The sequence below is a fragment of the Macrobrachium rosenbergii genome, chromosome 14 (assembly GCF_040412425.1).
Source record: "Macrobrachium rosenbergii isolate ZJJX-2024 chromosome 14, ASM4041242v1, whole genome shotgun sequence".
In the NCBI taxonomy this organism is placed as follows: Eukaryota; Metazoa; Arthropoda; class Malacostraca; order Decapoda; family Palaemonidae; genus Macrobrachium; species Macrobrachium rosenbergii.
Window position 1 is genome coordinate 45,382,271 of NC_089754.1, and position 12,920 is coordinate 45,395,190.

The 12,920-nt window shown below is 36.6% G+C and overlaps 1 protein-coding gene across 4 annotated transcripts in view; it reads right to left on the reverse strand.

Annotated features, from left to right (window-relative positions):
• The window catches only part of LOC136846070 (serine/threonine-protein kinase NIM1-like), an 88,963-nt gene that overhangs the window by 26,725 nt on the left and 49,318 nt on the right, over positions 1 to 12,920 (reverse strand). For 2 of the 4 annotated variants that reach the window (XM_067116755.1, XM_067116756.1), the window contains 2 exons: positions 11,540 to 11,771; positions 8,047 to 8,179 (listed from right to left, as the gene is read on the reverse strand). In XM_067116755.1, coding sequence (XP_066972856.1) covers positions 8,047 to 8,098 — 52 coding nt within the window. In that variant the 5' untranslated portion in view covers positions 8,099 to 8,179; positions 11,540 to 11,771. The remainder of the gene's footprint in view (positions 1 to 8,046; positions 8,180 to 11,539; positions 11,772 to 12,920) is intronic. The other 2 variants (XM_067116753.1, XM_067116754.1) reach the window with 1 other exon arrangement.

The following is a 12,920-nucleotide window of genomic DNA, read 5'->3' on the forward strand; positions in this document are numbered from 1 at the left end:
AGAGAGAGAGAGAGAGAGAGAGAGAACGCTATTGTGTCAAGAAATTATGATTCTATTAAAGTTTGGGAAAACTGGAAATTACTCCTCCAAGTCTTCTGTCCTTTCTAGAACACGATTATTATTATTATTATTATTATTATTATTATTATTATTATTATTATTATTATTATTATTATTATTATTATTATTAAATAGCTTAATGAAGCGACCCAATCACTTTCATAAATTCTCCAGGAACAGATCAAAGGATTTGCTCTGAGGAAAATTGGACAAGAACTACAAACGGTTACCCACCCACACATCATCCGAGCTACACAGACGGTGTACTGCACAGTGAACATTAAAGCAATCTAAAATTATTAAGTTTTTGTTGCATGTGCATTTTTTCATGGTTTTCAGGATCAGAACTTTTATATTATATTTATTTCTTTTCATTTCTATTGCGCACGTTCATCTAGTATATCGCGTTTATTAATTCTTGTTCGTGTTTTATTGTTTATTTTTGTTTTTTTACAAATAACAACGAAACGAATAAAAAATAAAAAATTCAATTAAAAAACAAAGATTTCAATGAAAGACGAAAAGAATTAATAATGAGATTAAATTACAGATCATAAAAACCACGAAATAACTCAAGTAAAATTAAGCCCAATGCACTAATCGGAGTCAAAAACTATAGATAACAAAATGCCAAACGAAAATAAGCCCTCACGAAAATAATAAGCCTACCCTTTCACCACCTTGAAGCGTCATGCCACCGCGTGACCTCGCCTCCTCCTGCTGGTGGAAGGTGCGAGGGAAATTCGAGAGGAAAAGACGGAGAAACGGTTTTATGAAGCGTGATCTTCTCGCGCGCTCCAAGCGACGGTTATACGGGCAAATGGGATTGCGTTTAAGGCCTGCATGAACCCGTGCAACTTCGCAGGCGACTGGGGAATAAATATTTGGAGAATAAATGTTTGGAGGATAAATATTTTTAGGTACAGGTACAAAGATGGAGAAAGTAGGGAGAGATTTGACGAAATTAATTCCGGGATTGAACTGAAGGAAACTTCAGTTCAAATTTTCCCCAGTGAGAAAAGCCGTACATGAAGAAGAAGAAGAAGAAGAAGAAGAAGAAGAAGAAGAAGAAGAAGAAGAAGAAGAATTCGATAATAATGGAATGGCATGGAACATCAAATTTAGGCCAAACGCCAAGCGCTGCGACCTATGAGGTCACTCAGTGCTAAAAGGGAAATTGAGAGTAAAAAGGTTTTAAAGGCTTAGCAGAAGGGAAGCCTCGCAGTTGCACTATGAAACAATTGTTATGAGGAGGTGGATATTTCTGTTCCCCAGATCAACGTATTTGGGCAACGGTTGATTTGGTCAGTTCTTGGATGGATGTCCACCAAGCCTGAATATAAGACTCTTGAGTATGCCAAGGGCAGGGTGTATCTAGCAACCTCATCCTAAAAAAAGTATATGCTGAAAACCACAAACGTTGTATCTCTAAAGGCCACTACTTCCAGGGGAAAGAGATGCATGAATAATAATAATAATAATAATAATAATAATAATAATAATAATAATAATAATAATAATAAAAATAGGATGACTGCATTTTATTTTTAATAATAATAATAATAATAATAATAATAATAATAATAATAATAATAATAATAATAATAATCATTCCAAACGATTTCTGAATGTGAACGTCTCTGCCTTTCTCCGAATTACCTGCTTGCCTGAGAGAGAGAGAGAGAGAGAGAGAGAGAGAGAGAGAGACAGACAGAGAGAGAGATTCATTGAATGATGGCCTGAGGACATTACATAAAATCACATCGCTCAAAGAGGGTCACGTACTGCTCTGAGAAGAGAAGCAGACCCGTGACCTTGAACTGACGACACCAAGAAATTGTTCGATCAATCTTCGTTGAATGTGACCGCAGACGATCGTTTTCAAGTGCGGGAAACAAAATGTCAGCGCTTCTGCGGAGAGAACTTTTAGAATCGGTCACGGCTTCTCGTGCGCTTGCGAAATCGGAGGAATTACGGCTGAGTAATGAAGCTGTCACACCTTTGCCGTATCTCGGAATGATAAGAAGTGGTTTTAAACGATTTATATCAATTTCAATCTCGGAGGGTAAACTATATTCTTTATTTATTACGGATATCTCAGTTTTTCTTTATAGTTTAGTGTGCTGTGGTTCTATAAAATATTACGCCCAAATTTCGATATGTTCACGTGATTTTCAAAAGTTATTTTTAAGCTTACACACACACTATATATATATATATATATATATATATATATATATATATATATATATATATATATATATATATATATATATACAGTATATGTGTATGTATGTATGTATGTATATATATATATATATATATATATATATATATATATATAATGATATAGATAGATAGATATAGAACAGTGTGTATGTGTGTATATAAAGATAAAATCCACGTGATTTTATTTATATATATATATATATATATATATATATATATATATATATATATATATATATATATATATATATAGTTACAAATACAGAAATGCGTAATCTCAAACAAACAAGTTACGTAACGTTTCCACTATTTCGCCGATTCCCCAGTCAGTAAGGTTGACTTTGGTCAGCACTTGGACGGGTGACCACTAGTGAGTGCCCAAAAAAGTAAAACATTTTTATACCTCTGGCCTTCAAATCAATGATGGATTTGGTCGGTGGTTGGATGGGTGATCACCAATTAAAGCTAGGCATCGCTATTGCTTATTTTCTCGTACCCGTGACTGACAGAGGATCACAACGAGAGCCGGGAAGCCATTGGAGCGTGAAGAAGATACTAGCAGAAACAAACAGTCTAAATATTATACGTCATGTCGGCAAAAATTCATAAGGAGATATAGAGGCAGTCACTGTACAACCGTCACAGTGTGGCTTTAACAATGGACGTGTCTTTACAAAGTATATAAAAAGATTATGCAAATGGCAAGCGCTGGAAGGGATTTGCATGACGCTATAGTCGGAGAGAGAGGGAGGAGGGGAGGGTGGGAGAGAGAGATGGAGGGGGAGGGGGAAGAGAGGAAGAGGTGCTACAGTCTTACAGTTTACCTCTTTTCCAGCTTTCTTCCTTTTCCCTTTTAAACGTTAAAAGAAAATTACCTCTAAGAATTTTATAAAATAGACTAACTGAATGCACGTTATAGAGCACAGAGCATTATTATTATTATTATTATTATTATTATTATTATTATTATTATTATTATTAATCCACGTACGCAAACAGCTATGTGAACCACATGAAAACTCACATTAATCTGATAAAGTCAGCCTCTACAGTACAAAGCTGAGACTGAAAAACAAATGAATACAGAAAAATAATGTCTTCCTTTACTCAAAACATCTTTGCTGTTAAATTACCCTAAGAATTTTTCATGGATTAACATTACCATTATTTCCATATTAATACTGATAATCATGGCAATATTTTCAGAGTTAAAAGTGACAGTAATAATTTTTTATAGCCCATAATGATCAAAATAATCATTCCACTGCAGATAAGATTATTCTATTTAACAACAGCTTACATCTACAAGGCAGATCTGGTTACCCGACTGTATGCGAGTACAGTACTACGTAGTTTAGTGTATCGTCACTAGGGCGGCGCTGCTGCTTACAGCCGTATAGCCGTGGAACCGCGGAAATTGAATAGCCGCTTTGTGTGTGTGTCCTGTGATTTTTTCGTTCGTTATCTTCATATTGGTATATAGCGCGGTTTATAATTGAAGAAATGGGTACAAGAAACCTTCTAGAGAAAATGGAATAACATTCCAAAGGTAAGCAAAACATACTGAACCTTGCTAGTCACAGAAATATGTCTTTTTGGCAGTTGGTACGTTTTCTATGTTAACACATCATATTTTCAGCATAATATTGTAGACCATACGTGCAATGGCGATTTCAGTTTTGAAATCAGAACATCATTAATCTTATATGTGCCATATTCTCGTTATCAAAACTGCTTGGTAGTAGGTAGGCCTACAGGTTACTGATTATGTCAACATGTCTCGTCTATCACAAACAGTGATGCGTAAGGACACCTGTTGAATCTTGTCAGTCATTAAGAATTCTTTGCCATAGTAGGCCTGTAGGATACTATCTTTGTCAACATTAGTTTCAGTTTAAGACATAAAAAGTCATCGTTAGAGTTTTTTTAGAAAAACGGATTTTATCAAACGTGGTTTCTCAACGAAATAAGGAAAGTCACACTTGGTGACAGCTTTTCAGGATGAAGTAAACAAACCGTAGAAAGTGGCTTCTATCATTCGATTCAAATAAAAAAATGGTTGTATTTTTACGTGTAACAGATCCTGTTTATTTATATTTTCATCAAACGATATGCCTCATAGATTGGTAATAGCAAGAGGATGAAGTTTGGTAGCCTAATCTTAGCATAAGCCCTTAAATTACTCATTTGTTAGGATGCTCTATCATTTAAAGTTTTAACCCCCATTTTAAGTGCAACTTAATTTCCCATATACAGTATGAAAATAATTTCTCTTTGGTAAAAGTTATCGAATGAACATGCCAAAGAAAAGGAGCCTTTAATTAAGAATGGTACTAATACGAAAAAGAATCTTGGCCAAGTAAATGCTAGGCCTATACCAACTGATTCGGTGGGTGTCTTTATTATTTTGCCCTTCATTTCAGAACAGTTTTACCCAAATAAATCAAAATTACCTTCATATATATAAAAATTTTAAGTACCGTTCGAAAGCCTTAGAATAGAAAGAAATTACTTGACTAGCTCTGTCTGTCGTCGGAATGTTTACAAGAAGCTGAGCATGGCGGGAAAAACATGTTTCTCTCAATGTGTTTTCAAAACTTTTCTTAATAATAATATTGTGTATGTATGCATTTGTGATTTTTCGTTTTGTTTTTGTTTATTTTTCATGTTTTCCTTATGAAATTGCGCTCTTTGCATATAATCATGATAATTATAACGAGTAATGAAAAGCATAAAATTTCGATGGATTTTTTCTTTTTTGATAGTTTTAACGATCTGTCGCGTTTATGATAATGACTTGCATAACAGTTGGTTTCAGTGTTTGATACAGTATATTGGAACTCGGTATAACTCTACGGATATACATAACACTTTTCGCAAATTATACAACTTGCAAAATACCACATTAGTACGACTGATAACAATAATGCAACTCTAGCTTTTCGTCAACGGAATTTCTGAATTTCCAAAGACCTTGGGAAGCTTTCTTAACTCTCTGGCCTCGATGTCATCCCCCTTTTTAAATGTCATGAGGTCTGAGTCGATTGCAGTGTTTTAAGAACTTCATGTGTTCGCTATGTCTGTGTTGCGGTCTCACGGTTTTACGCAACGTTTCGCATCTGAGCCAAGAAATATAACGTTCATTTAGATGGGTCTGCCCAACTAACCAACCCCACCCCTATCCCCATCTCTTCGCTTGCCTTTTCCCTTCTTTATGAAGGCTTGCTCTGTAAAATGCTATTTGACTGCACGTCCCATACGTTAAAAAAAAAAATAAATTAACAAAAAGATCTCGTATGTATTTGCATTCTAATTATTTTTTCCGCTTTCATGGAGACACTGGGTAATAAATGGTTTTAAAGAAAGAAATTAGTAAAAGAAGCCTTGAATTCTAAAATATATGCTTACCATATGGGTAAAACCATTGCCATAAACTTATGACCCATCATTCAGGTACAGGGAATACTTCATACAAAATATCATACTTTCCATTTCCTCTCGGCATTGATTTCCAACGCAAAAAAAAAAAAGATAATTAATAAATAAATCCGGTAGTAAAACAAATATCGTATGAACAAAGTGGCCATTATCCTGCAGAAAAGACAGTTGTGTCTTGCACAACCGACTCAAGACAACCTGCTGAGAAGGAGGGAACGTTGAGAGAGAGAGAGAGAGAGAGAGAGAGAGAGAGAGGAAGGTTGGTGGGCACCTGCGAAGAACAGAGAGAAAGAAAGGAGACAGTGAAGTAGTCACGTCATTGCGAGGCTTCTGAAACAGCATAGCTGCGGGCGGCGCAGCGGCGCAGGTCTGTTTTTCACTCTTCCCCCATTCTGATGAACGCGTCAATACACGTGTGTGCGTGTGCGTGTGGTGTGTACTTATCCATAAGTCCCGCGCCGTCCGGACTGCATAACTCTTACCATAAACTTCATACTTTTTTTTGCACGCAAGTCCCTCAGCTTTCTTTCGCAAGATGAAAAACAAACTTATACGCGTGAAGAGTCGTCAAGGAGGAACAGAACCTTACTCTAAGTCATCTTGAAATTTGTGGTTAAATGATGCCATATTACTCAGAATTCATTGTTTATTCGTAGATGTCATACTTTACCTTTGACGTAAATTAAGGAGATAAAATGGTCAATCTAGGAGCGGCTAATAACTTAGCATATTTAACGGCGCTGTGGAAATCACTTATTGATTACTCATACCTTTGCAGTTTCTAAGGAGATAATATAAACAGTTCATGAGCAGTTTTTATACACCTTTGTAATGTTTAAGGAAGCGATGAAAATAATCATTGTACACCTGACACTTTACACATTTCTATTGAAACAATTAAAATAATCTGTGAGCACCGTATTTCTGAGTGAGGTCGATCAGGGAAAAGACACGTAACCCCCACAAACATGTAAAATACTAATCGGTTTTCTCAGAAAACCGATCCTATAATGATAGGTGTTACAAGAACCTCTTATGTATCTGCCAATTTAATTTAGGTATTAAACCATATGGCGTATTCGACTTCAAGAATAAAATAAGAATAGTGGTATATGAAAGAGTATTACTATTATTAATAAAATCTTTTACAAATACGCTCTTTTCTTCAATGAAGGGTGTTCCCAGGAAGGAGGTTACGTAACGGTCACTGGTACATTTATCCACTAATGATAATAATGAGTGCTTAACAGTTATGCAATGGATCATTAAGCAAAACTCGGCCACGGAGAAAATGACGCTCCTATTTGAGCATCACTTAGGAGTCAGCTGCCATTTGGGGAGAAAGCACTCGTCAAGAATCCATTTGTCAGCAGAGGAGACAAAATGTACATTTTCATTAAAAATGTATGAAGTGCGACGTCCATTGTGGATACAGCACAATTACAATGCACGGGAATACAGATGTGCACCAAGCCTAAGAAGTCAAACTATATATGTACAGAATATAAATGTTTATTATACATATATATATTATATATATGTATGTATATATAGGCATATGTATACACATATACATATATATATGTATACACTGTATATATATGGAGTTTTCTCAACGACTAATTTAGACATTTATCAGGCAGACAGAGCAGGAAAGACATTTTCTAGAAAAATCTTTTGAAAAGAGCACACAGCGCAGCAAAAGAAAGCATCCCACGCTAGACACATGAAAGCATGCAAAAATGTACGAGCACATAATGCACAATGACAGCAAACAAGAGCAGAAAATGCAACTTTGAAAAGAAAACAAAACAAAATGCAATTTGAAAAGTAAACAAAACAGGAAATACAATTCTGAAAAATAAACAAAACAAAAAAATCAACCATGAACGTAGACGAGGCAAAAAAAAAAAAAAAAAAGATGCATGCAAGGGCATTGCCTGTAATGCACAGCACAGCGATGCTTCCAGCTTTGCACAAAAACTCAAACAGCTAAGTGAAGACTGAGTCACATAAGCATGTTTTATGGCATCTGTTGTCATTGATCTGCTAAGCTTTTTAGCATGTAGCCAATGCAATTGGAAAAACTGATGTCTGTATGTTTGCCTTTGTGTGATACCACCAAGACGAACTGACGAGACTTCAATTGGCCACACCTGGCTACTCTGATGCAAAGTTTAGCAGCAAAACGTCAGAAAACTTGCTTGTGAGACCCTTTCATAAGTGAGACGCAGACACTCTACACTGTTAAGGAAATTGCGGGTGATGAAACCAAAAGGAAATCAAACGCCATTCACCTGCCGTGATCGTGTTTAATACCTGTGTCGCTTTTGGAGGAATGCCATGTGTGAGTCCCCTGCTCAAAGTCCATCTCCTGGTTAAGGAGCCTCAATGCCGATCCTATCCTTGCCGTAGATGCCAAGTTGCTCGATTACCCTGCTTGCAATAGAATCTGGGCCCACAAGTAAAGGAATGACTGTAAAACCACATGTTTATCATGTTCAGTACAGAAAGATTCTGATATTTTGCTTCAGGGAAATGACTAGTGACTGCGGTTAGGATCCCACTTCCTTTGCAATGCATAAGGTTCACGGTTAATCTTTTCAGCTCAGTGAACTCCAAGTGATATGTGAGACAAACTGAATTTTTGAAACTGGCAAATGGCCATTGCTGATTAAGGTTTCATAATAACTGATTAAGTAAAGTAAAATCCACATGTACAGAATTTTTATCCTAAATGTGAGTGCAATGCAAATATCAGGATATAAGTGTATAAGTGCCCTTAGAATTTGCTAAAACGTGGAAGGTGGAAGTGCAAGTGCCAAATAAAACTGATGAGGAATTCTGGCTTAAATAATCTAGTCAAGTTGGACTAATCCGGACTCAGATTTTCCTTCCTTGTCCAGACCAGAAGTGGTTACTCCCCCAGTTCTACTCCCTAATCCGAACTAGAATTGGATATTCCTCGGCTCCTTCCTTATCAGGACTAAGAGCGAACTTTCTTCTTCCTGAACATTTGGACCGAATTATTTCCAATCAAATGTCTGGACGATTCTTATCACAGAAAAAGAAATTTTTGCAGCTCCTAATCGGGATTTGTTGCAATGGTAACAAATATTTTTCAATCTTTTGTAGAATGTAATTTGTACATTAAGACTTTTTTTTAAATATATTAAGTTGTTTTTCACGAAATTCAGGATTTTGTAGGATCCAGGGAGTTCTTGATGGTCAAAATGATATTTTATTGAAAAAGGTTTTAATAATGAACGATTGATAACCTGATAAATCAGCCCTATTCACATTTGGAGAGGTTTTTAATGAATACTAACCACAGATTGCCAGAACTATTGTGCAACGGTGCATATTGCAAAGGGAGATACTGGAGGGTGTACAATATAATATTTGTGTAAACAGAGTTGAGACGAAAAAAATTAGTTATGGTAATCAATACGACTAGGACAACTTACTAGTGTGTATCAACAGATCTTAAGTCTTCTTATATCCCATGAAGATTGTAATTGCATGTCGTTATACACACTCTCTCTCTCTCTCTCTCTCTCTCTCTCTCTCTCTCTCTCTCTCTCTCTCTCTCTCAAGTACACAAAAGTGTATACACTCATATGCATTCATATTTTGCAGCCTTTCAATGCGTTGTTCCAGAACAACACCGAATGTTTATCAACACTCTCACTGCATTTAGTCCATTACATTTCTGTCAACACCTGTAAGCCTCTCATTTAACACGTTCAATGTTATCTGACTCATCGTAAATACTGCAGAGAGAGAGAGAGAGTTTAAAATAAATATTTATTCTATTTCATGCCAAAAAATATTCTACAGGAAGTGAATACTCAGAAGTTTCAAAAACCACATTTGCCAACGAAGAAGAATATGATTTCATGATTCTCTCTCTCTCTCTCTCTCTCTCTCTCTCTCTCTCTCTCTCTCTCTCTCTCTCTCTCTCTCATTCGAATACGTTGGTGCATAAACATATACTTACATGAGCTATGTATCTATCTATCTATTTGTAAAAAAAAGTACTTTATCTCGAATGTCTCTTTCAAAATCTGTACTTCAGAACAGGCATATGCGTGTATGATCTCTCTCTCTCTCTCTCTCTCATACCAGTAGCATCGCCTGGGCTCAAGCCTCGAGGGGGGAAAAGGGTAAAGGGATGATCAAACACAGAGCCTTTGGTACTTAGCTTTACGGCACCAGCCAAAAATAAGTAGGTTTATAAACATGCAGACATAAACAAACACGGTAAACATGCTCTTTGGCAAAACCATGCACACACACGTTACATAATTCTAAGAAGAAGAAGAAGGGGAGGGAGAGAGACTTTAACAAAAAAATAGAAAGTATTGGCATCAAGGTTAAAAGCAACTTATTTGGGGGGGAGAGAGAGACTTAAACAAAACAAAAAAATAGAAAGTATTGCCATCAAGGTTAAAAACAACTTTTTTTTGGAGAGAAAAGGAAGAACTGCCGTCAAGTTTAAAAGCAATTTTTTTGGAGAGAGAGAGAGAGAGAGAGGCTTAAACAAAAAAATAGAAAGTATTGCCATCAAAGTTAAAAGTAATCCTCTCTCCGTTTTTTAATAGGCAGTAAAATGGAGGAATTAACTGAACTTCTTCGCCATAAAAAGATATCAAAGGCAATAATTTACAAATTAAATTAAGGCCAAGACTTGGCTACAGATAGGGTTATCGGTCGGTCGAATTTATAGCTCGGTTATCTCAAGCAGACTTGAAATTTGTCTTGATAACGAGAAAATTGAAAGAGAGAGAGAGAGGGAGCAAGGGGTCTATTAACAATACTTCGAATTTATTATCCAAGGTAATATGTGGACGAAGACAGAAATAAGAAAGAACGTAAATAAGGGGCTCAAGGAAAATGTATTTTTTCTAGTAGAAGGTTAAAGAAAGAGACAAAGAATAAAATTTCGCAAAGAAGGAAATAGAGAGATGAGAAGGTGATGAATACTGTGAAGAAATGAAACGAGAATAATGATGACTCCCAAAACAGGATTTTATGAACTTTAAACAAAAAACATAATGAACTGAAATAAAAACATCTAGCAAAAGATACAAATTATGAATATTAATCGCATCAAGAATATATAATCCAACAATATACAGAGAGGAGAATGATGATGAACATTAAGGACAGAGAGAGAGAGAGAGATAGAGGAAGGGAATTAGCGCGTCATTAGCCATGAAAGAGATAAGGTAACTTGCGGAGATGAGAAAGTTACAGATACGAGAGCAGTGGCAGAGATAAGAAAAGTTGCAGGGATGAGAGAAGTAGAAGGAATGAGAGAAGTTGCAGAGATGAGAGAAGTAGGAGGAATGAGAGAAGTTGTGGAGATGAGAGAGGCTGCGGAGACGGGAGAAATTACGGAGATGAGAGAAATGGAAGGTATGAGAGAAAATGTGAAGAGAGAAGCTGCGGAAATGAGAGAAGTAAAAGGAATGAAAGAGGTTTATGGAGATGAGAGAAGATACGAAAGTAGAAGAAACAGAAGAAAAGAGAGAGGTTACGGTGATGAGAGAAGGAGAGGGGACCCGAGAACTTTCGCATATGAGAGAAGTTACGGACATGGGAGAGGTAGAAGGAATGACAGATGCTGAGGAGACAGAAAAAGTTGCGGAACTGAAAGAAACTGCTGAGATGAGAGACGCTGCAAAGATGAGAGAACCTGAAGAGATGAGAGAAGTAGCGGGAAAACACACATAAAGAGCAAGTAAAAAAAAAAAGGAGGAACGGGAAGCAGCGAGAGGAAAGGAAGACAAAGCAGGGGCATAAATACCTGTAAAAGAGAGGAGAGAAGTTGCGGAGACAGCAGAATCGACATTGAGATTCTCTCCCAGGAAGGAGGAGCGTGCGGCTGGCATATCCCCTCACTCTCTCTCTCGTCTTTTCTCCCCCTCCTCCTCCCCCTCCTACACTCCCCTTTCCTCCACGTCCCCGTCGGCGGTCCGCTGGAGCCTTTTAGTCAAATTGACTCGCCCTTCGAAGCCTCCTCTTCACGCTCTCATCCTCTGAAACGAAGGCAAGAACTGGGTAAACGAGCAGTCAGTCGGTGGGTCGTCTCGGGTATTAAAAAAGGGGGGCGGTGCCCCGGTTGGGTTTCGCAGAAAGTAAACATCAAGGAATAGCGTCTGGCTCTTAACTTACCTGTCATTGGTGAAATTAAAGTTTAGGGTTACGAGCCTTTCAGGTAGATGTAACTAATCTTTTGGTAGTGTGTGTACACAAGAGAGAGAGAGAGAGAGAGACTGGGACTAAATGAAGTACCTTAGTCATCTTAAACCTTGAAACACGCTTTATGTAATATATAATGGCTTGGAAATAAAGTCGAAACCGGTCAGGAAATACACCCCGTCACCTTATTTTTCACCCGTGGTAATGTGTGATAAATGAATCACGTACAAAAGTTATTATAATCATATATACATGTATGTATATATATATATATATATATATATATATATATATATATATATATATCATGTATATATATATATATATATATATATATATATATTATGTATGTATGTGTGTACATACATACATACATATATAAATATACATATATATATATATATATATATATATATATATATATATATATATATGTGTGTGTGTGTGTGTGTGTGTATATATATATGCGTGTGTATGTAGGTACATAGATATGTGTGTATATAACACTCCTGTTGCCACAATGGAAAAAAGTAATGATCACTGAATATCAACAGACACTTTTTGACTAGTGCCTACGACGTGATGCGAAACGCAAAAATCGAAACTGGCAAACAGAAAATGCATAGTTTTGATTCGAAAGTAACGGTAAGTGACGTCATAGCATTACTCGCCGGATGCCTCCAAGCAGAATCTCCCAGAATAGTTGTTAGTGTTTAATCTGAAGCTACGAAATAACAGCATGTGCTTGTTGCAATGTAACAGCAGCAGCAGCGTTCTGTGAACTTTAAGAGCCCATAAACACCAAATTAACTGCGATAAAACCATGTATCCTGCTGATGCAACTCCTCTTACTTAACCCCTGAACACTGTAGAATGAGGAAAGCAGGCAGTAGGCGAGTGAGGTATTTCTGTAAAACGGACAGGAAACGGGATAACGACGTTAGCCTCGACTATAAAAATAACTAGCTTGCTGATCCTGTGAAGGA